Genomic DNA, 22,437 nt, shown 5'->3' on the forward strand with positions numbered 1-22,437 from the left:
GTGACAAGGAAGGGTCAAAAAGGACACCCAAACTACGAACCTGTTCCTTCAAGGGGAGTGTAACCCCATCTAGAACAGGTCGAACATCCACCATCTGGGCAGAGAAAGAGTTCACCAACAGTGTCTCGGTCTTGTCTGGATTGAGTTTCAGTTTATTAGCTCTCATCCAGTCCATTATCGCGGTCAGGCAACGGTTACTGTCTCTGCCTCACAAAAGACTTGAAGGAAGGCATTCCAGAGTGTTGCTACAATTGCTAAAAAGGCCTGCTTCCACATTGCCACAAAGTGACAATCCACTGTCCACGGCAGGTCTTAAAAGATTGGCTTGGTCTGTGCTAAGAGAGGTGGTCTGCAAAGTATCCTGTTTAGCAGCCTCACTGCTCATTTTCCAGTGAGCAAGATTTGGCTTCTTTCAATAAATTGTTGGGCCTCACTCTGACTTAACGCTGTGACTCTTTGTGAGTGTTGAATTGCTGGTAATTAGGTGTGTGTTTTTACTTGTGGGTCCTGTATGTGTGTGAAATTACAGTTTTTATAGTTTTATATTTATTGTTAGAGGTATGAGGGGCACCCAACACAATGAGGACATGAAAGTAGTTTAATAAGTAAGGTTTATAAGGAAATGTATTCACTTCACAGCTTTCGGTGGCAGAGAATTTTAATTAAGCAGCAGAGTACCATGCCAATATTCTATCTGATGCCATGCCGGTGGATATGTTTATACCAAATTTATTCTCCATAACAAGCTACTTACCACCAGCTGGCAATAAATTGTAGTCTTTATAAGTGATGCTGATAATTAACATAATAGGTTTAATTATTTAATCACCATGAATAGGTTTAATAACTTAATAAGCATTAGGAAGCACAGCAATCCCAGATTTCTTAATGCCACAGCTTTATTTTTCTCCCTAAAGTATGTTACCAGAGGACAAAGCAACATGAAAATTTACACACTCTGTATCCAGGTCTTTGTAAGCTCCTTCAAAAGGGAAAATAACTTTAGATGCAAATCAGATACCCATTATGGAGCATAAACAATATTCTAGATACCACATGGTACACAAAAATAAAAGACAATCCCAGCTCTACAGAATTCACATACTAAGAAAGAGAGAGACAAAAACCAGTTGCATCAGAATTGCACAGGTGGGAATGAATTTTTGTTAAGCTGATATATACAGAACAGCACAAAGACAATGAGTGGAACATATATTGACAGAACAAGCTTCTTTGCAGGTTTGTGGAGAGCAGAATGGGAAGGAAGATCTGAAAAGTGGTTCTTAATGCACATCCAGGGCAAAGAAGACCCTTACTCTGTGTAAAGAAAAAACATTTACATACATTTGTTTAAAAAGGGGGAAAGAGAACAAGGCATTCAACAAAGCCAATGTTCTAGAAACAAACCCATACACTGAAATCACATCATTGCAAAATAAATGTTATCTGAAAATATTTTCTTATCTGAAACTATACTGCTGATGCAACAGAAGGAGTTTTTGCGGAAAGGCAGCAAATGCACACTTCAACCAGTGCATGCTACATAGACCACCCTTCACCTTTGAGGAAGGCAGTCCTAATAGCTGCTAAGATCATAACGTTTTAGTAAAAATGGACAGAGGAATATATTATATGCAATTTTTCAGGTTCATGGAAACACACTTTGGAGTTTATTAAACCAGGTGAAAAGCAGCACCATCAGATAGATTTCACTAGCTCAAAATCTCAACAGGAACTTTTTCTGAAAATGGGCCTGTTCTACACATTATGTGTAGGGAATGTTAACCTCTCGGACTTGTTCTAATCAGCTACACCACTATCCAAGAAGAAAGCAAAGGAAACGTGTAGTTCTGAACTGTCCCTAATCGGTTCCACTCAAAAAAAGGGATAACAAGCACAGGGAGATGAGTAGACCAACATCTCTTCATAAAGTATCTTTAATTTCTATACAGCAGTGACATCAACAGCAGGATAAGGAACGTTTTCTTGTCTGATATAAGAAGAAAGTGCTTCAAGACCATCCAGTGGAGGCCCAAATGGCTTAAGGCCAGGAACTCTGCCACTGCCCTGTTTCCCAGTGAGAGGCACCTCTTCCATTTCCTCCTCCTGAGTTGTGGGAGGGGAAGAGTTCCCTCGCAAGATGGTCCTCTTGAGTCTGGCTAAAGGTGATAGTCCTCCTCCTCTCTACAAGAGAAGTCAACACCTTTTGAGTATTTATTTTATTTTACTCTTGTTATATATTGCTTCAATGGCTTCCTGGCTGTAAAGCGATTTATACATTTGAAAAATAATAAATAAATTGGTAACTGTCAATTTGATCCTCAGTTCAAAGCAACATTTCCAAGACCACAGACCCAGCACAATGTTTTTCAACATTCACAATATCAAAATGTTAATAACAAATACATACAGATTATGCAAGCTACTGACCCCAAGTTTCTCATGTTGAAACAAAAAGGCAAGCAACTAAGGACTTGCATCCATCTTGTTTGTGAATGTAATGTACATCCTGCCCAATTCACTCCTTCCTAAAAGAGCTAAATTTTGTGAAGAAACCTGGTGCGAGTTAACACATTTTGTGTTTATGGAAACAGATTTATCTGAAAAGCGAGTAAGTACAAGAAAAAATCTGACAGAGAAATGAAGGTAAGTTGGTAAAAGATTAGAAAACTATTGCTTGACAGCAAAAAAGAGGAAAAATCACAGCAGTTAGGCACAATCACAGTTTCAAGGTTTTCATTGCAACCCATTAAGGTATTTCAAGGCTTTGCTTGTGGTCCCAAATCTGCCTACAATTTGCAGGCAGGTCCAGGATGACCAAGAACTTTCACAGTGGTCTAAAGGGTCCTGAGCTCCATTTCCTCATTCTGAGGGTGCCGTTTCTTTCCCCTCCCCACCCAAAGGGTTCAAGTGTTGCCATCCACAAATTGCAAGATTTCCTACAGTTTTGTATGTCTTTCTTTTATACTGTTAATTTTAAACTACCTAGTTCAAAAGGAGCAAAATGCCCTGGGGAACAGGAGCGGCCATCACATTTAGACTGTGGGATAAAAATATCCACAATGCAAGCTCTACTTAAGTGTTACAATGTATTGGTCATGCAAAAATCCCTACAGGATCCTGGCAGGCAGGCATTTCAATATTTATAGTTGATATGGGGTCAGGTTGCTAATCAACTAATTGTTGGATGGACAGTAGCAGAGTTTCAAATTGGTGGCAGGTTCATCATCATACGCTGCAAAGTTCAACAGCCACGGCGAGTCAGTGGTCATCTACTTTAGTTCTTTTGGCTTTCAGAGAAAGATGCTGCAATAGAAGAAAAGCACCATTTTTGGTTTTACAATTTCATTATTACTCCAAGCAATCAACACTTCTATTCCTAACTAAGTAAGTTCCCATGTTAACAAAAAATTCGGTCCTGCTTTCAGAGCTTTACACCAACTAAAATGTCATTTTGTAATATACCAGAAAACACAACGGGCCCATCAGCATTGGCAATACAGGAATCAGTGCTAATTATAAAGCCATAAACAACTTTGCTGCCTGGTCAATCCTGCTCAGCTCTGTAATAACTTGTCTTAAGAGAAACTTCTACTATGTTGTTATCTTCCATTATTAATGTTGTCAGGGTAATGTCTGTATTCATTGCAAGGAGAACAGGTTACCACACCTACTGCAACTCTAGCATTATAGAGGCACCCAACCAATCTTTCCAAGAAGAGGGGTTCTGCATTCCAAACTCTGAAGTTTACTTGTGGTGTGGGATCAAAATATCCACAGGGCTACTTACTATAATGGGCAACATAACTTATCGTGTGCATAGGAGAGAAGGGACATTAAGAGGCGCAGACTTCATGGAAAAGTGGGTAAGGTTCATCTGATACTGGAATGGCAGATATAGAAATTTTTGTTTCAGTAATTTATGGTTAACTGACCATATTTCTAGTATATTAAGATATTAGGAAATAGAAAATGATTAGCTCTAGTTTTTCTTATGTAGTGAATCTCCTTTATGCTTTTGATTCTTGAGAGGGCTCTTTTTCTTTGTTTATATAAATGGTAAATCATTAATATATCTATATAAGCTCCCTCTCTTCCTTCTTTTTATACATATACACTCTCTCCCTCTCCCTCTATGTATCTTTTTTCTTTTGTCCCCCTTTTTAATCTTTTTTGTATTCTTTTTGTATATGTACTAGAAATGTTTGTATATGTACTAGAAATGTATGTATACTATATATTCTTTTTTCAAACAATACAATTAAAAGATATATCCATAGGGCTAACTACAAGGATTCTCTTTTTCAGTTGCACTTCCTCCTTCCTCTTTGCCTCCAAATGTCTACTGTGAAGTCAAAGGTCTGCTGGGGCTACTCCATGCCAGCTGGTCTGAGAGCCACTTGGCTTCAGTCATTTTGAAACAGTTGGAATGAGGACTTTGTAAAACTGGGTAACAAAAGCAGGTATCTGTCTTGTCTTGTATGCCATGGGTAGCCAATGTGGTGCCATCAAGATGTTGCGGACTACTCCTCAGTCATCTCTGCCCATTGACCACACTGGCTGGGGCTGATATGAGTAGTATTTCACAACTTTTAGAGTGCACTGTGCTGGATACTCCTACTGTATACTAAAGTGAAGACTTTCTTTTATGTTTTGAATTGCAAGTGACCTTATTTCTGAATAATAAGTTTATTTTTATCTTTTGCATTTAATAGGCCTGTAGACTTGAATCTCTGTACCAAGTGTGGAGAAGCTTTGGCCCTCCATACGTTGCTGAACTACAACTCCCATCAGCGCCAGCAAGCATGGCCAATGGTCAGGGATGATGTTAGCTGTAGCTCAGCAACATCTGGAGGGCTAACGATTGCCTACATCTGCTCTTCACCTACCTACAATGTGGCTGGGAACAGAGTAGTTTCCTTTGCATAATCTATGTTTGAACAATCTTCCAGGAGCAGTCATTAATTTCTCTTACTTTGCTACTAATTTCATTTTGTGAACTTTGTGGGAGATTTTAAGATAGCATGCAGCAAGAGCTGTTCAATAAACATGAACACCTACTGTAGCCCCACTCTTAAGCCTTTCTATGGATTCCATGACACTTTCGTCATCTCCTTTAGCTTTCTGATGTTTAAAGCTATTTTCCTCTCATTCGTATTGGCCTTTGCCAGTCTCTCTGCTCCATCATACATCAGATGTTCCCATCTCTCATTCCCACCTCGTGCCACTGCTCCATATGACTAGAACAATTCACTGGGCCGTATCCAACACAGAAGCTCCACTGGTGCAATGGCCTTGTATGCAATAGAGCTTCCTCTCCTGTACCCTCCAGACCCTTCAGCGTTGGAGGACCCTCCAGAGTAGATCTTGGGGTCACATGGGGAAAGGAGAGGAAATTGAAGTCCCACTGCACCAGTGGAACCCCAATAAACAGTGTACATGGCATGTTATTTATGTAACACCAAAAAAAGTATGTTATTTTGTCAAGAAAGTCCCTGGCTCAAAGAACTGACAATCTAAACTTAGACATAGAGGGAAGAGCTGCACAGGAGACTGAATGTAAGCAAATGCTTTATTTCTGTTGGGGAAAATCTGCATCTGCCAAGCCAATTCCTTTCTCTTCCTGTAAAACTTTCCTTTAAAACGATTCTATCAAAATATAAACACAAATACAAAGGGATAGTCCCAACCCCTGCCTTCAGTTCCCCTTTCTACCTTCACCACTGAACACTACCAAGTCTGCCTTGGGGTTACTTTACATTTTACCTGGACCAATGTGGCTTCTATCCTCCTTTGGTTGTATAAAAAGCTGAATCGGGCATATTACATGCAGCTGAGTGCATGTACACAACTTGGGTGTGATTCCTGTTCCCTTGGAATGTGTCTTGTTACTGTGCCCAAATCACTTGGGCAAAAATATTGTGTTACAAGAGAACATGGTACTAAACACAATGCTCCTCGTAACAGTTAAAGGAGGCTTTAAAATCACTTCACATTCTGCGAAGAGGTAAAAAGCAGGTATGTGAGTTGCTCATGGTTCTACTTTTTGTGCTTCTAAGCAGCAGCAGGTTTCACCCTGGTATGGACCTAGCATACCTTAAGGAACACCTCCATGCAACTAATCCTACCTGGGAGCTCATACCTAGAGATGCCACCAAGTCTCATCATTCAGAGACTTATGATCAAGTGGTTCACAAAGCAGGGCATTCTTATCTATAGCTCCTGTGTTGTGGAACAACCTCCTAGTTCCTACTGTTTGCTGTGTATTGTCTGAGGGTGAACTCTCATTTTTAACAGGACTTCCCTGCTGCTTTGACTATTATTTTTCAATCTGTGGTGGCTTTTAGTAATTATTACTCTTATTTTTTAGTATAAGCTTAGCCTTGATTGCATGTTATTTAAGTTACTGATTTTATTCATTAGATTTTTGTTAAGTCGTCTTGAGTTTAATGGAATTCAATGAAAACGTAGTAGATAAATACATAAAATAAAACAATCAAACCTGGAAGGTGTTATATTTCTTAGATAAGCCAATAAACTCATTTAAGACAAATGAGCAAAACCAGCCACAAACAGATTGCCCCAACGCCCAAAACACTGGGTTATATTCCACAAAGTCATACTCAGAGCAGACCCATTGAAATCAAGTAGGTCATTTCCTTTAATTTAAATGGGTCTACTCTAAGTATAGGCTACAGCCCAGTATTGTTAGCTTTACAAATTCTTGTGTATTTGTTTAATTCTGACCAATATGAACCAGTCACTGGAATTTTTTTTAAAAAAATGTGTTATGCTTTTCACTGAGAAGATTCTGCCAGAAGTTCTAGTCACACAAGGGCGTACAACTATAGTGTCATAATATGAAGTTATGATAATTATAATTACTACAGCAATTGCCAGTTACTTTTCATAAGTAATGGAGTAATCATTTGCATAACTACTGTGCAGTTAAAACTCTACTTTATATGTGACTCAGGGAGCTACAATGTCAGCATATTTTACTGCTATCTACTCACTTAGTCACAGATACTAGATTCCTAGAAGATTTAATATAATTGTAATGTTGGCTCATTTTCTTATCATACCACACTTTAAACACTTTCGTTAAGTGGCCAAAAATGTTCTTTCAGAACATTTTATGTCCTGCACCACAATCTGTGTGAATGTACTGCAGGACACAAAGCAGAGAGTATCAATCATCTTAGAGTAGGTTCACACACAGCCCGAGCATATAGGCCAAGCATTGGCTTGCATGCCATCCCTGAAGTGCATGCATAACACTGACAATGAAAACATCAGCCTTGCACATAACACTGATTTTTCTAGACCCCTATCACTCAGGTTTCAGACCAAGGTTCTGAGCAGACACTCCACTGGTGGCTCTGATGGATGACTTGTACCTAGAACTCAACTGGATGAGCACAAGCCTTTCGGTATTGCTAAACCTCTCAAAAGGTGTTTTATACAATTGATCATCAAACTCTTCTAAACCAATTGGAGACACTATATTGCAATAGTTCTGCTCCTATCAGAATGCTGAACAACAGAAGGTGGCTCTAGGCAATAGCTACTGTACTCTACGACTTGGAATTTATTCATCCTATAAGGCAGTGTTCTCCAATCTTGGGTTCCCAGATGTTGTTAGACTACAACTCCCATCATCCCCAGTCAGGTTGGCCAATTGCCAGGGATAATGAGAGTTGTACTTCTACATCTGGGACCTAGGATTGAAGAACAGTACTATAGGGTACTGCTAGATTGATTGATTGATTGATTAGATTTATACCCTTTCCCCTTCCTCCCAGTAGGAGCCCAGGGCAGCAAACAAAAGCACTAAAAACATTTTAAAACATCATAAAACAGGCTTTAAAATACATTAAAATAAAATCTTTTAAAACATTTTTTTAAGTTTAAAAACATATTAAAAAGCAATTCCAACATAGACGCAGACTAGGATATGGTCTCTACTTAAAAGGCTTGTTGAAAGAAGAAGGTAGTGCCGAAAAGATAACAGAGATGGCGCCTGTCTAATATTTAAGGAGAGGGAATTCCAAAGGGTAGGTGCCACTACACTAAAGGTCCATTTCCTATGTTGTGCGGAACGGACCTCCTCATAAGATGGTATCTGCAGAAGCCCCTCACCTACAGAGCGCAGTGATCGACTGGGTATATAAAGGATAAGATGGTCTTTCAGGTATCCTGGTCCCAAGCTGTATAGGGCTTTGTACGCTAGAACTAGAACCTTGAACCTGGTAGATAATAGGTAGCCAGTGCAATTCTTTCAGCAGCGGGGTGACATGTTGGCGATACCCTGCCCCAGTGAGCAATCTTGCCGCTGCATTTTGTACCAGCTGCTTCCGGGCCAACCTCAGAGAGCATTACAGTGATCTAGGCCTGGAGGTTACCAGTGCATGGACAAAAGTGCCCACTGTGTTTTAGTATCTATGTGCAGCCACTGACTATTACCATCTGGAGTTTCAGAGTGCACACCCAACTCTATTTTCTTTTTTTCACTGGATTCAAAGCCAGTAGGTAATTCCTTCAACAAACTGCTGAACTCTTCTACATAAGAGCAGCCCTGCTGGATCAGGCCGAATGTCCATCTAGTTCAGCATTCTGTACACAGTAGCCAACCAGAGGTCTGCCCATATGCCACAATGAAGTACACACTATCTCATATGGCTTTCCAGAATGTCTTCTCACAGCGCATAGTTAACGTGTGGAATTTGCTGCCACAAGAGGTCCTGATGGCCACTAGCTTAGATTGCTTTAAAAGAGGATTAGACAAATTCATGGGGAACGCTGATATAAATGGCTACAAGTCACAGTGGTGCATGCTACCTTTAGGTTCAGAGGCAGCATGCCTCTGAATTACTAGTTGCTGGGAGCAGTAAATTCCTGTTTGTGGGCTTCAGCAACACATCTAGTTAACCACGAGGAAAATGGAGGATGCAGGACTAGATAGGCCTTTGGTATGATCTAACAAGGCTCTTATGTTTAGGGAAAAGCACAAGGCATTACTCAACTTTCCATCAGAACGTGCATGGGCCTAGGTGTAAATTAAGTGCAGTTCCTACTTGCTTGTGGAGAATACTTGAGTTTATTGTGGTAATGAACCACCCTTCCCCTTTCAGTGTGGAACGATTATGAGTATTGAGTAGTTAATCACATATACCTAAAGCTTCATACAATCAAGAAAAAAGTGTTACACAATGTTCCTTTTTCCTTATTACAGGGGCATACTATGTAATGTGGGAAAGCCAAGAGCCACAGTTGTGCCATTTCAATTAATGGGTTAGACAGCACTAGTAAGCTAGCTACTTGCTAATTATATTTCTGGGCTTGTAACCAGAAACTGGATTATTCACATTTTTAATGTCACCCTGCATTCAGTTATAATTGTTGATATGTTCTCATGAGCACCTGGCTTTCCTCAAAGAGTAGCAGCAATACTCCCAACCACAGCTTGTGCTTGCCAACTTTTCAAACCATGTCTGCACATCTCTTTGAAGGCCAGCACTACCAAATGCCAAAACTGGCATACAGCCAGTGCTATTTTACCTTATCATTTGCTTTGCTAGAATCCTGGCAATTATGACAAATTTGTGGAGCTCATACAGGATGTCATGTTAGGCCCGACACACATATTATAAACTTTGTTTTCAATCTCAAATTCCACAAAGCTTATAATCAGTTAATGACACTTCCTCTTCACAAGGCATTGTGCCTGACTGTGTTATCGCATCTTCTGTTCAGTATATACACACATCCTAAATATTAACTGATCTCCTTTGCAGCAGCATTTTATTTATTCATCATTATTATTATTTTATTATTATTGTATTTACTGCCTGACCTTCACCAGTAAGTCCGACGGTGGGTTACAGAAATTTAAAACACAGTATTAAAACAGTTCATGCTTGATATGAAATCATCATTCTAGCTAAAGCTTTGGAACCTACAAGGGGATCCATTACTGCAACTCAGCTATTCAGATTTCATCTTAACACGATTATTATTATTACTACCACTACTATTACTATTATTTATTAGATTTGTTAGTTGCTTATTACCTGAAGGTCTCCAAGTGACTAACAATACACATTAAATATATAGAGAGAGACTGATACATAATACTATGAAAACAGAACAAACAACCCCCTAACAGCCACAGGAAGCTTTGTCTATTAAATGTTTTGGATAAGCTAACTGAAGGACCCTCATAACATAGGTCACTATCATCATCCCCCTACACTGCAGGAGGAAGGGGAGGGGTGAGAGAGGAGAGCTGGAGGAACTAATTGCTTGCCTAATGACACCCAGAGTTGGTCCAGACATAACAGGCTCAAGTTTTTAACTGTAGGATTAAAAGATTGGGAAAGGAATGTGGGATCATCATACACATACACACAGACAAAGTGTATTTTCCTTTCACAGAGTAAATCCCTCCCACCTTAACCACAATTAAAGCTATCCAGATTTCTGGTTAAGAGAGGAACCTTTTTAACTCTTTACATAGCTCTGTCAAGAGCCAGTGTGGTGCAATGATTAGAGTGCTGAACTAGGACTGGACAGACAAGATATTCAAATCCCCACTATGCCATAAAGTACACTGAGTGATCGTGGGTCAGTCACAATATCTCAGCCCATGCTACCTAACAGGGTTGTCAGGAGGATAAAATGGAGGCAGAGAGATAACCATGTACACCATACCCAGTTCCCTGCAGGTTAGAATAAAAATGTAATAAAATGGCTGAGATGTAAGAAGGAAATCCATCCTGGGGAGGAAGTGTATGCTCTGCTCTTAATCTCTACATTTTCTTTATTATTTCTGCACCAATCTCACTGAAAAGGCTCAATAATGTCAGTTATTCCATAAATGCTGACTTCCATAAAAGTTATCTAGGAAAGGCTCCTGCTTATCAATATCTGTCATTTTATTTGAAGCAGTAACTTTTAATAATGTCATACAGAATCATCATATAGGTTTTATTCCATGTCAAACATGCACAGGGAGCCTTAAGCATGGCTTTTCTGTGACTAAGTTGACACCTGGGTTGAAATTCAAACTAGCTGCATTTTTCACATGAACCTATACCGGACAGAGTTCTGGAAGATAAATGGGATAGATCCCCACATGGCTGCAAAACACAAAAACAAGCAAAAAAAGTCCAACCTTTAAGTCTATTGTGGATCCAATAATCTACATTAAGTACACATATTAACTTAACAAAATGTATGTAAATTATCTTAACACAATACACATTTAGCAAGCACAGGAAGAAACATAGAATAACAAGAGCTGCCAATACGGCAATGGTACCGTTTGGAGTTTATGCCGTGCCCGTACCGTTCCTTGCTGGTAAAAGTGAGGGGCCAGTTCCAATAGCCAAGCAGATTCAATAGCTGTAACATCTCGCATGTAATACTTTGAGGTCTGTATGACTTCATTGTAGACTACCCTAAAAAATAGCAAGAAAAGCCTATTTTGCTACGAGTATTTGGATATCTTCCCATTTATTATTTCACACGAAAGGCTGCATGATGTAGACACTAAATTCCAAAATCAGTTATCTATATGCCAGAGAGGATGTATGCATTTTCCCACAGGTATGCCCTGTGTAGAAAACCACTCTATACAGCCCATCACTTCCTTCAGAAAATAAAAAGGGCCTGCTGGATCAGGCCAGTGGCCCATACTCTCACAGTGGTCGACAAGATGCCTAAGGAAAGCCCACAAACAGGACCTGAGCATAACAGAACTCTCCCCTCCTGTGTTTTACAGCAACTAGTACTGAATAGAATACTGCTTCTGACATGTCCTTGTGACATGACCAGTGACTTGGGTTGCTAGCTAGTTTAGGATTTCATTCACAAAGTAGTCACCAAATGACTACTAAGACCACGATGTAAACACAAAGACAGCACTACTAGTTAGTGCTTATTGGATCAACCTTCAAAACTGGGCGAGATGCTAAATTTCACATGAACACCTCCAAAACTAACATTCCAAACCTCCCCACTCCCATGGAAACAAATGGTACATCAAAGAGATCCTTAGATCACAAGCTTCTTGATTCTGGCGTTTATGGGAGAAAGCTATCTAGCCTGCCAGTCATGCAAAAACTTCTACAGCGTTTTGTAGTGCTCCATCTACCTTTATTACTTTTTTATGCAGCAGTAGTGTGGAATGAAGAGTACAGTGTGCATTCTCAAGCCACAGTGTTCCAGAGGTACTATGTTTTGTGAAAGACACGACTCTCAACAATATACAGTGTCAAACTCAACTAGCACACTAATGAAAACTCTTTCAACATACCAACGTGGAGGTTTCTCTGCATACAGCACCGAGGTGGGGTGGATATGAAGTTCATGATCATCACGAATAGTCCTTGAAAGAACAGCATTATTTCAGACTTACAATACTTATTATTACTGCATGATGTGCCAAACCAAGGCAACAATGGGACCAATAAATGTCTGTGCCTAAAAAGACACAATTTCTCAATTATGAGCCTGATCAGGATGTCATAGACAAGCAAAATTTTCAAAGGCATAACTGGCTACTGAAAATTGAGTTGGAAGATTTCCTAGTTTTCATTTGTGCCTTGAAATACATTCCTTTCCCTCTTATTCACCTTAAAGATTACTCACTAATAGGCAAAAAACCTTTGCAGTTTAAGAACGTTCCTATAGTCAACAGATATTTCTATCAAACTTTAAAAAACAGGGAAATTGGGCAGCTACAGTGGATGCACCAGAGGAGCAGGAGACCTGACCTCCTCTCTGAGATGTTGTACTGCCCTACACATTTTTAAAAACACAAACACAATTTGGGTTGGTCTTTCACAGTCCAATCCACTTCCTATGTAGCTTGGAAGAATTTGGTAACACATGCCTCTGAGCATATGGTGAGTGGTGGCAACACCTGCAGTCAGCCCAAATAAGTGTTTCTGAGTTCAAGACTATAAGTTTTGTAAGGTTTTGTTTCTGAAATGAGTTTATGAGAAGCATCAAAATGGTATGGGGGGATATTTTCAATTTAACACTGCGGAATGTGAAAAGTCCATGCTGGCTATAGTAAACAGCCACTCTTGTGGCTGTATTAATTCAGATGTTCCCTTAAAATCTTGGTGGACTGCTTCACGTACTTTACAGACTCTCTTCAATCTAGCTGCTGAAGCTCAACTTAGCTACGAGGGACAATGGCAATTTGTTTCAACTGAAAATATATACTCTGACATGTTACCAACTGATGATACTGACTAGGATCTGTAGTCAAATCGCTATTTTTACTGCTACTGGCTTTCCTATAATCCCTTTGTCAAGGATTTAAAGACAATTCTGACCCATATAGTCCCACACTGTTCCTTTTCATTCTGTCCTAGCCTGCTGCACTATCAAAGCTCTCACTGCTTCCCTTACCCTTCAGCTACAGTGATTACCGCTAGTAAAGTCAGGAGATTGTTTTTGTTGATTTTGGGATGCTTATCATGACAAACCTTATATTTACCTGTATGCTCCAGTAGAATGAAATCTGGCTGCGTTAGCAAAGAATCCAGAAACTATACACCTTAGCACAGGGTCTGGATCACCTAAAAGGAACAAGTGGACCAGTCAATCCACAAAACTCATTAGACAGACCATCCTTCCCCAACTTGGTGTACTCCAAATGTTTTGGACTACAACTCTTATCAGCCTCAGCCAGCATGGCCAATGGTCAGGGGTTATGGGCACCAGGTTGGGAAAAGCTCTGACAGATAAATGCTCAAGTTAACAGCGAATTAACTGCTTAGTCAACCACCACTAGGAGACAGTGCAATTTTAGAGGAAATTAAAAATTTATCAGTTGTCACAATGTATCATTGTATTGTACCGTACTGTACCTTGGACTGGTGTTTTTTTTGTAAGCTACCCTGATAACCTAATTAAAGGGTGGGGTATACAGCTGAACAATCATTTACGTGTGGTTACATATGTTTCCTTTAAGTTTAAGTTTCCAACCATGTGCACCTGGAACTAAAGAAAATTCATGCTCAGCACGCTTCTGATTATTATGCTTTCTTTAATAAGCACCTTCTTGGTTATGGTACAAAAGCAATTTTTCTGGTTAGGTGTCTTACATTTTCACAAGACACCACAGTGTCATTTGGTTTTTCCCCATGCAAGATGTAATCTAGTCAAATATAAATAGAATTTGCAGGAAAGAGAGAAATCTCAGGTGCTAAAAGGGATGCCAATATACTTGAGGTTTCCAGAACCCATGGGTTTAAAATAAAATTTCTAGCTTGTGGCAATAAGATTAAGAGGACTGTAAAAGGGAGTAAGAGGTACCATATACATAAAACTGTAGAAAACGTTCATCATCTTTTACACTGGTAAAATATACTATACATTACTGAAACAACTGAAAATGAATGGATATTAAGAGATCATAAACGGTGAGGGCAGTAACCAGTGATGGATGTCTGCTGATGGAAGGGCATCTGTCAGCAAAAGGAGGAGGGAGACATTTTGGTGACCCACCCCTCTACAGCCCCCAACATCCTGCTAAGGCTGCTCTGGAGGGTCCCCAACTGTCTCAATCAGATTTAGAGTGGGCCAGGGGAGGGGTGAAGATGGGGAATCACCAAAAATTGACTTCCTCCTCATTCTACTAACAGATTCTCTTCCATCAGCAGACAGCCACCAGAGAACTAACACCCAATGGAAAGAAACAGTTAATTTATTTATTTGATTTATATCCCACCCTTTCTCCCAGTAGGAGCCCAGAGCAGCAAACAAAAGCACTAAAAGCACTTTAAAACAAATTCTACTATTTGTATTAAACAGAGAACAGTCAGTAGATTAAAAAAATGCTAAGAACTCTTCTCTTGGTCATACCTTCACTGGACTTTTTTGGTACTTTGAACTTGACAAGAAGTTTTTTCAGTTGCTCTCTCACAGTTGTGGCTCTCACAAGGCCTTTGTAATTGAGAAAGTGATCCTGACACCACTGAGAACTCTTGTTGTGCTACAGAGAGAAAGGAACAGCTAAACAGATCTGACCAGGTTTGTTTTCCTAATATTATGGAAGTGGTGGTGCACAAACCAACAAAAAAATCAGCTTACAGAATGACAAACTCAGTCTAAAATCTGATAACCCTTCTGGCAAGAACATGAAATTACTAAGGCTGGAAACTGCAAAGGAGGCTCTGGTACCCAACCAGTTCAAACCCATCAGTTAACCCTTGGGAAAATCTCATGAACACAAGAAGAGCCCTGCTGAATCCTGTTCTCAGTGGCCAACAATATGCCTATGGGAAGCCCCGAAACAGGACATGAGCTAAGAGCATTATTCCTACTTGCAATTCCCAGCAACTGGTATTCAGAGGGAAGTTACCTTTGATACTGGAGGTAGTACACAGCCTCATGGCTGGTAGCCACTGATAGACTTAGCCTCCTTTAAAGACGTCTAATTTAGTGGCCCTTACTACACCTTGTGACAGCAAATTCAACAGTTTAACTATGTTCTATGTGAAGTCTGTCCTTTTGTCTCCCTTGAATCTTCCAATATTCAGCTTCATTGGATGACCCTGGCTTCGAATAATGTGAGGAATTAAGTTTGCTGCTATCACATTTCTTGTGAATCTAAATTTTAGTTGACAAGCCATCTGAATTCTGCAGTCAAAGAATTAATTTTTTTAAATGCACACACTCCAAATGTAAGCAAACATAACAACAAGCAAATAATCTACAAGATCATGGGTTAGCAGAGGTCATGGGGTGTGTGTAGCTTGAGAATCTCAGCACTCATTTCAAATATTACAACATATACATGAGTTCCTGGTCTTTATGGCAAAAGAGATGAGCTTCAAAATATATTGACATAAAACACATGACATGATCTTGAATCTCTGAAGTCACAAAAGGGCTGAGCGGGGTTTTCAATGACCTCAGCGGAGCTTCAGGGTTCTGTACAACTCCTTGCCTACATTAAAACCAGAATTGGCTTTGGTTGGCTTTCCTGTGAATTACTATATTGGATGTTTCCAGTCTTCTAACATCCATATCAACTGGATTCAAGACAGGTAAAATACAAGCATCTTATACCTCCTTTGATCTTTAGCTTTTGCTTACTTTTATAAAGGCTTCATAGACATTAAGCATAGTGAGATGGTCACCTTCCTCCACAGCAAATTTTCTGTGTTCTCTGATCTGAAAAGGAGAAACATTTTTTTTGTTAAAAGAGTCCATAGATACCCTTTATACAGGGACCACCCCCACCAATATCAATAGGACTCCACTACTGTAAGAAGTATGTGAACAGTCTCCCATCTTTGCCATTTTAGTGAATCAAACATCACTTTATTCCTTTCCAAAATCAGTAGTTACAATTCTTTCTTGTATAACTTTATTCTGTTTAAACATTTTTAAGGGAAATAGTAAACATACCCCAACATTTAAAACTACACTGCAGTTCAAATAAATCTGGGGGGGGGGGAAGTCAAACGTGCGGTAAGATTTGCATGCTCAGCACCTGTCACCAAAGATATATACAAATAAATGTATTGCAGCAACAGTTCCAACTTTGACATAAATGGTATGTTTTATCTAACTTCAGTGGAACAATCTATTTGGCCACTAAATATCTCATTTTCCAACCCAATAACCTCTCAGAAAAGTTGAAGTGAATACTCCCTTTCTTCCGCCCCGGCCTAAAAGCAAGCAGCTTATTTGAAATCATACACAAACAAACACACACTTCACCTTTCCATTTCTTGCAAAATGCCCAAGGTGGTTAACAGCACCAAAGGTTAATTAACAGACACAATTAGAAATTCAAAGGAGGAAGCACCATAAAAAACAATGGAACAGAAAGAGCCAGAAATGATGATAACCAAGTTCTGCCAGGCAACAAAACTACCAGAACAAAAAGGTTTTCAGTTGTGGAAGGAAGGCAGACAGATTTCCTGGGTAGCGATGTCCACTGATTGGGCACCAATCTAGTAGAGCTTGAGGAGCTTCAAAGGATTATCTGTGAGTTTAGAAATGGCACTTACAGCTTGTGTCTTTTGGTTTGAAGGAATCATAAAGATATTCTGGATCTGCATCATGGCTGCTATGCTCAGAATCTCCTGGGAGCAACCAAAATTCCCTGCAAAATGATTGGAGAGTGAAGGAAGGAAAGGAACTTTACTTTCACACTGACAACACATAACACTATAAAGAAAATAGTTCGCTCCTCACACTTGCCTGGTTAAAAATAACTATAGCAATTGATGACAACGTTGAAGAATGTTTAAACTTTGCTGCAAGAAATTCAGGTCACAATACTATGCAAACCTACTTGACAGTAACTCAATAGTGCTTAGTTCTGAGAAGACATGTATAGGATTGCACTATTACTCATTTTCCTTCAACCAGGAAACGCTATTTCCTATAGAACTATGTGACAGAAAACACAAAGGGTTGTATCTAATGGTGCCTCTGTGCTAGTGAAAGTGCTTCTCTAAGGCAGATCTTCACTGATCCCTTGTACTCAAGTGAGTCTCCATGCCACCCAAACGCTGCTCCTGAAGGTTGGGGGAGCCTCTGAAACTGTATGGGATATGGCATAGGAGGCTGCAATTGGTATGAGGGGATTGGTGAAAACGGGGTACCTCACATTCTGCAAGTGGAAGCAATTTTGTTAGCCTAAAGAAATCAATGGATACAACCCTTTTACTTCGGCTTTGTACTGGAGAACAGAACCATTAAATGTAATTTCGAAATGCCTGTTCTTGTTGCTGTTATGTGCCTTCAAGTCAATTTCAATTTATGGTGACCTTGTGAATCAGCAACCTCCAATAGCATCTGTTAGAAACCACCCTGTTCAGATCTTCTAAGTTCAGATCTGTGGCTTCTTTTATGGAATCAATCCATCTCGTTTGGCCTTCCTCTTTTTCTACTCCCTTCTGTTTTTTCCAGCATTATTGTCTTTTCTAATGAATCATCTCTTCTCATTATGTGTCCAAAGTACGAAAACCTCAGTTTCCTCATTTTAGCTTCTAGTGACAGTTCTGGTTTAATTTGTTCTAACACCCAATTATTTGTCTTTTTCACAGTCCATGGTATCTGCAAGCTCTCCTCCAAACCACATTTCGAATGAGATTATTTTTCTCTTATCCGCTTTTTTCACTGTCCAACTTTCACATCCATACATAGAGATTGGGAATACCATGGTCTGAATGATCCTGACTTTAGTGTTCAGTGATACATCTTTGCATTTGAGGACCTTTTCTAGTTCTCTCATAGCTGCCCGCCCCAGTCCTAGCCTTCTTCTGATTTCTTGACTATCCTCTCCATTTTGGTTCATGACTGTGCCAAGGTATTGATCATCCTTGACAAGTTCAATGTCCTCATTGTCAACTTTAAAGTTACATAAATCTTCTATTGTCATTACTTTAGTCTTCTTGACGTTCAGCTGTAGTCCTGCCTTTGTGCTTTCCTCTTTAACTTTCATCAGCATTCGTTTCAAATCATTACTGGTTTCTGCTCTTAGTATGGTATCGTCTGCATATCTTAAATTATTGATATTTCTCCCTCCGATTTTCACACCTCCTTCATATTGATCCAATCCCGCTTTCCATATGAATGCCTGTTCTAGCAGCTGTTTTATAGGTTAGCAGCAGGTCAGATGCCAGAACAGCTGTTCGATGGACCACATTTATTTAACATACATTTTCAGGTCTCAACGAAGTGAAGATAGGGAACACAGGATGACTGCTCTTTACTAGCAACCACACAAAGGTAATCCAACTACAAACCTGTATTGTTTAAGATTCTGGCACCAATCCCATACCATCTACTCTGCAGCAGTAGCATAATGGCAAATTCAGAAGTGCAGGGTCCCTTCATCAGTCATCAGGATCAGCCTCACAGGCCAAATTTGACGGGTGGTGCCAACCACATGACATGATTATGGTGTCAAATGATTGATAGGTGGACTCTCCAACCCACCTACGAATACCCCTTGCAGGCAGTCCCCAAACCACAACAGCCTATTGGCAATCAGTTGCTTGAAAATCACCGCTGATGGGGCTTTGCTAGCTGTGTTCTCAGTGCTTCTCAAAACACCAAACATAGAGCTAGCAAAGTGGTTCTTTCTCCCCTCCCTATGAGGAGTGGGGACAAAGAAGCTGGTATGTGGTGTAGTGGTTAAGGTGTTGGGCTATGACCTGGGAGACCAGGGTTCGAATCCCCACATAGCCATGAGGCTCACTGGGTGACCTTGGGCCAGTCACTGCCTCTCAGCCTCATGAAAACCCTATTTATAGGGTCACCGTAAGTCGGAATCGACTTGAAGGCAGTACATTTACATTTCACAGGTATTGCTGCGCGCAAGAGAAGTCCCTCTCACACTCACAGCTGATTTGCAAAAAAACCCAGTTTCCTCCCCCTGCGTTTTATGCATCAGCTGAGAGGATTTCTTTCTTGCACATGATACCTGCAAAATACAAGAGGCACTGCTTGACAAGCAATTCTTTCTCCTTGCACAGACACACTGCAGCCATCGTACAGGGTGCACAGGGAGAGAAGGAAAGAGAGAAGGGATAAGAAGAGTGAGTGGAAGTGAGGTGGCATTTCCTTGCAAAGAAGGGGTCAAAGGTAGGAAGCCTGAAGGAAGAAAGAAACACTGCCTATATACTTCATATTATGGAGTGTGTGTGTATGTACATGTGTGTGTGTGTGTGTCAGTACAAGCTATCCAGGAGTAATCCATGGTAATAATAATGGGCTATAATCTATGTGACCTTTGCTCCAATTGGTCCAATGGCCATATATAATGAAAAGCCCATCACTTGGGGGATCCATCACTTCAAACAAACAGGTTGTCAAATGAACAACACGGTTGCCTAAATCCAACCATACTGAATAATGTGAGAAAAACAGGGTGGTATTCAATGTTAGTCCAACTCAGAGCAGACCCATTCAAGTTAATAGACATGGCTAACACAGGTTCATTGATTTCAATGGATCTACTCTGAGTAGGATTTAGTTAATGTCAATCTAACATATTCAACTAAAATATACAAAATGGCAAGACTATTCCAAAATAACAAACCTTGGGATGGAGAAGTAATCAGTGTTCTTTTACGGGTGTTTTTTGTTTATGAATCTTCAGGATAACCTTTTTCTGAACATAGGGAATAATTGCAAGGAATGGGATTTCTCTTACTGAAATGGGTCAGAGATCTATAGTGTTGGCAGTTTTTTCACTTTTTTATTTATTTCAGATAATTGAAGAGTACAAAGCTTTAGAAATAAAGTATATAATCCAATCAATATAAGTTAAAACAGTCAACTATTGGCAAAGTTTTAGAGGCAAGTTCAACTACTTATGCAGTAATTTTCATAAAACAAAGGTCAGTTGTTAGGCAAATAATATTCATTACATTGCTTTCCATCTTATCTCATAAAAATGAGGCAAGTTTTTAAAGCATAGGGGGAAAAAGACTGATTATCCTGAAAGTTTTCATTCCAATAATGAACTACTGACCATTTTTCAATAAATCTATTATCTTGCATGTTACGTTTAGCTCTTAAGTTATATGTATGCCCCCTTCGACCTTCGCCATGCCCCCTCCCTAATAGGTTTCCGCCGGGCCTTGAAAACCTGGCTATTCAGACAAGCCTATGGGATCTCTGGGGAGGGTTAGTTATTAATGTTGTTATTAATTGGTAGAGTGGTGTTTCGATGAATGATGGTTTTATTGATTGTATATTGTATTTTATTGTATTAATGTACGTCGCCTAGAGTGGCCGTTAATTCGGCCAGATAGGCGACTCACAAATAAAATTTTATTTATTTATTTTATTTATAAAATACAACGGGAATTGCTTGTAAAGCGGTTCTTTTTTCGTCAGCTGTGCTTTTTGCAGAATGTCTGTGAGAAAGTGGGGGGGAGAGAGAGAGATTCACAAAGGGTGGAGGAAGACAGAAAGAGCAAAGGGCTAAGAAAGTGGGTGAACAGCAAGGCTGCCTGTATTTTAAAATGGGAAGAAACCTGCTTTTTGTAGATTAGCTGTGAGGAGGTGTTCTCTTGTGTGCAGTGATCTCTGTAAAATACCCTCACTCTTCCTAGCCTTTTGTCTCCCCACTCCCCAAAATCAACTTTCTCACAATCTGCAAAAAGCACCATCAAGGAAGAAAAAAATTGCTTTGCAAGCAATGCACCTTGTATTTTACAGTCTTCTTTCCTTTGTCCCTCTTCTCAGAGAGAAAATGCTGCTTTGCCTCACTCTTAGCCCTATGCTCCCCCCCCCCAAGGTGTGGCTCTCTTTTCCTACCTTTACTTTGGCTGCTATTAGTCTACATAGGACTGTTTGAAAGTTCTTCATTTTAGTAAGATTCTCATGAAAAACCCTTCTCAAATTGAGCTTGGCTGTCCCTCCTCTTCCCTGTATGTCTCTTAATGCCTGCTGACTCTCTCCCTCCTCCTGTTTTTCTCCTCCCCACAAGAAGGAGATTCATACTGACTGCTAATTGGCGGTAGTGACTGCTGACATTGCTGGATTCTCCCCGTCTCTCCTAAGGCAAGAGGAAATGGCGTAGCTTTTAAAACCAAGCACACGGCAGCTTGATTGGCTGTAGAGACAGACAGAGGGACACCTGTAGGGGACTACCTGCAAACAATGTAATGAGTCTTCAGCTGGAAGAGTCCCCCCTCCAATACGCACCTGCTCTGGAGTTGTCTTGTTGCATCTCCAGTGTCAGGCAACAGATTAAAAGCTTTCCACTCACCCTAAAACCCAGTTATGTCAAGTACTTCCATGACTATTCTATAATGTTCTGGTATGGTTTAAGCAGTCTTGATGTACTTTTATGAAAGTGCAGCTTATAAAGGCTTTAATAAATAAATATTCTCTGTTGTATCAAAGCTGACAAAGACTCAGTTCACATTCTGATATCTAGTTTGCCCTATTCTGAGGGCTCCGAGCACAGAGATAGATAGCTCCACATCCATTAAGAATCTATCCTAGAACTCCAGCCCTTAAATATCCAGCCAGGTAAATGGCTGATTTTCTATTCTGACTGCACTCCTTTCCCCTAACTTTCAGGAGCAGATGTTCAGTAGATGTGATGGGCTGAGATAGGAAGTGTGCCCGGGAAAAGTCCCAATGCACACTTGAATACCATGCACAACCCTCTATATGCCAACCTTGGTGCAATTATTTATTTGCTGACATTCCTGACTATAATGGACAGGAGAAGAATATAAAGACATTGAAGGCTTAGTCAAAATCTATACAGTAAATTGTACCTGTCACGGTTGGGACATAACTGAGTGTTAGATGGTTGTCTTAAGGACTTGCACAAAAAAGTGCAATCTCTCCTGCCCTGTTTTCTCCCCTTCCACCAAGCATTTATTAAGGAAAAGCGTACAGAAAATAGTCTCTTTCAGGTGACAAACC

The 22,437-nt window shown here is 40.0% G+C and overlaps 1 protein-coding gene across 4 annotated transcripts in view; it reads right to left on the reverse strand.

Annotated features, from left to right (window-relative positions):
* Nucleotides 1-858: 858 nt before the first annotated feature.
* Nucleotides 859-22,437, reverse strand: part of DHX35 (DEAH-box helicase 35) — a 59,201-nt gene continuing 37,622 nt past the window's right edge. The window contains exons 17-23 of one of the 4 annotated variants that reach the window (XM_061631495.1): nucleotides 17,043-17,137; nucleotides 16,120-16,197; nucleotides 14,884-15,013; nucleotides 13,514-13,595; nucleotides 12,320-12,391; nucleotides 11,324-11,462; nucleotides 859-3,306 (exon numbers count right to left, since the gene is read on the reverse strand). In XM_061631495.1, coding sequence (XP_061487479.1) covers nucleotides 3,262-3,306; nucleotides 11,324-11,462; nucleotides 12,320-12,391; nucleotides 13,514-13,595; nucleotides 14,884-15,013; nucleotides 16,120-16,197; nucleotides 17,043-17,137 — 641 coding nt within the window. In that variant the 3' untranslated portion in view covers nucleotides 859-3,261. The remainder of the gene's footprint in view (nucleotides 3,307-11,323; nucleotides 11,463-12,319; nucleotides 12,392-13,513; nucleotides 13,596-14,883; nucleotides 15,014-16,119; nucleotides 16,198-17,042; nucleotides 17,138-22,437) is intronic. The other 3 variants (XM_061631496.1, XM_061631497.1, XM_061631498.1) reach the window with 3 other exon arrangements.

Source organism: Rhineura floridana, chromosome 6, assembly GCF_030035675.1.
Source record: "Rhineura floridana isolate rRhiFlo1 chromosome 6, rRhiFlo1.hap2, whole genome shotgun sequence".
In the NCBI taxonomy this organism is placed as follows: Eukaryota; Metazoa; Chordata; class Lepidosauria; order Squamata; family Rhineuridae; genus Rhineura; species Rhineura floridana.